The sequence below is a fragment of the Merops nubicus genome, unplaced genomic scaffold (genome assembly GCF_000691845.1).
Source record: "Merops nubicus isolate BGI_N331 unplaced genomic scaffold, ASM69184v1 Scaffold50751, whole genome shotgun sequence".
Taxonomy (NCBI): Eukaryota; Metazoa; Chordata; class Aves; order Coraciiformes; family Meropidae; genus Merops; species Merops nubicus.
In genome coordinates this window covers 1-1,176 of record NW_008587217.1, presented here as the reverse complement: position 1 = coordinate 1,176, position 1,176 = coordinate 1, and the positions used below count along the sequence as shown (strand labels likewise).

Sequence of the window (1,176 nt, the reverse complement as noted above, 5' to 3'; positions counted from 1 at the left end):
TGCTGCAGGGAACCCCGGGGGCTCGGGCACAGCACCAGCTGAACCCCGAGGGCTCTGGCACAGCACCAGCTGCCCCACGCAGGCTGCGCGCCGGCGCGGAAACCCGCAGAGGAGCCCTAATTACCACAATTACTGCAGGAGACAGACCCAAGCCAGAAATCAAAGTCCAGGGCTACTCTGCCTGTTCTGGTGGAGGGGGAGCGTGCCGTGCCAGGCAGGATCTCATCCTTACCAGATCCCAGCTGCTCTTTGGGATGTTCTAACCCCATTTCAGTTAAACTAAGCACTGCTCCCCGCAGCACCTCTGTCCCTCCAGCAACATCTGCAACTGCATTTGGGTTAAAACCAACATCAAACTCACTCCGCAGCACCAGGAGACAGCAGCAGCTGCCCAGACTCACCTCATGCCTGAAGACAAACCCCACGACGGCAGCCACCAGGACGATGAGGAAGATGAGGGACAGGAGCATAGCATACTGTGGGCAGAAAGGGCAGGATGGGATGGGGTAGGATGGGATGAGGTGGGTCTGGGATGAGGTAGATGGGGTAGGATACGACGGAATGGATGGGATGGGATGGGGTAGGGTGGCACGTGCCAGAATGGGTCAGGCTGGGTCAAAAGGGAATATGAGAGGGATGAGATGGGGAAGGATGGGACATGCCAGGATTGGTCAGGACGGGTCGGGATAGATCAGGACAGGTCAAGATGGGTCAGGAGGGGATAGGCTGTGGATGGGATGGGGAAGGATCGGACATGCTGAGATGGGTCAGGATGGGTCAGGAGGGGATGGGGAGGGGATGGGGAAGGATGGGATATGCCAGGATGGGTCAGGAGGGGATGGGGAGGGGATCGGGAAGGATGGGATATGCCAGGACAGGTCAGGGTGGGTCAGGACAGGATGGGGATGGGATGGGGAAGGATGGGATGTGCCAGGATGGGTCAGGAGGCGACAGGACCCCATTGCACCCTCTCCAGAGCCACCCACCAGCTTGAGCATCCAGGTGCTACCGCGGCAGGTGGCAAAGCAGCCGAAGGTGCCCAAGAGGATGATGACGGTGCCAGCGCCCACCAGGACGAAGGGGACGTTGGTGGCCTTCTCATCCAGCAGGGAGAAGTAGACGGCCAGGCTCACCCTGCCCCAGACGCCCACGGCCAGCAGCACGATCCCCGACACC

The 1,176-nt window shown here is 60.5% G+C and overlaps 1 protein-coding gene across 1 annotated transcript; it reads right to left on the bottom strand.

Moving 5' to 3' along the window:
• Positions 1 to 401: 401 nt before the first annotated feature.
• Positions 402 to 1,172, bottom strand: LOC103781136 (tetraspanin-6-like; the record flags this gene model as incomplete). Its single annotated transcript, XM_008948839.1, has 2 exons — positions 402 to 476; positions 987 to 1,172. Coding segments are annotated over 2 exons (261 nt in total), but the record flags the coding sequence as incomplete, so codon positions are not given.
• Between the last annotated feature and the right edge of the window lie 4 nt (positions 1,173 to 1,176).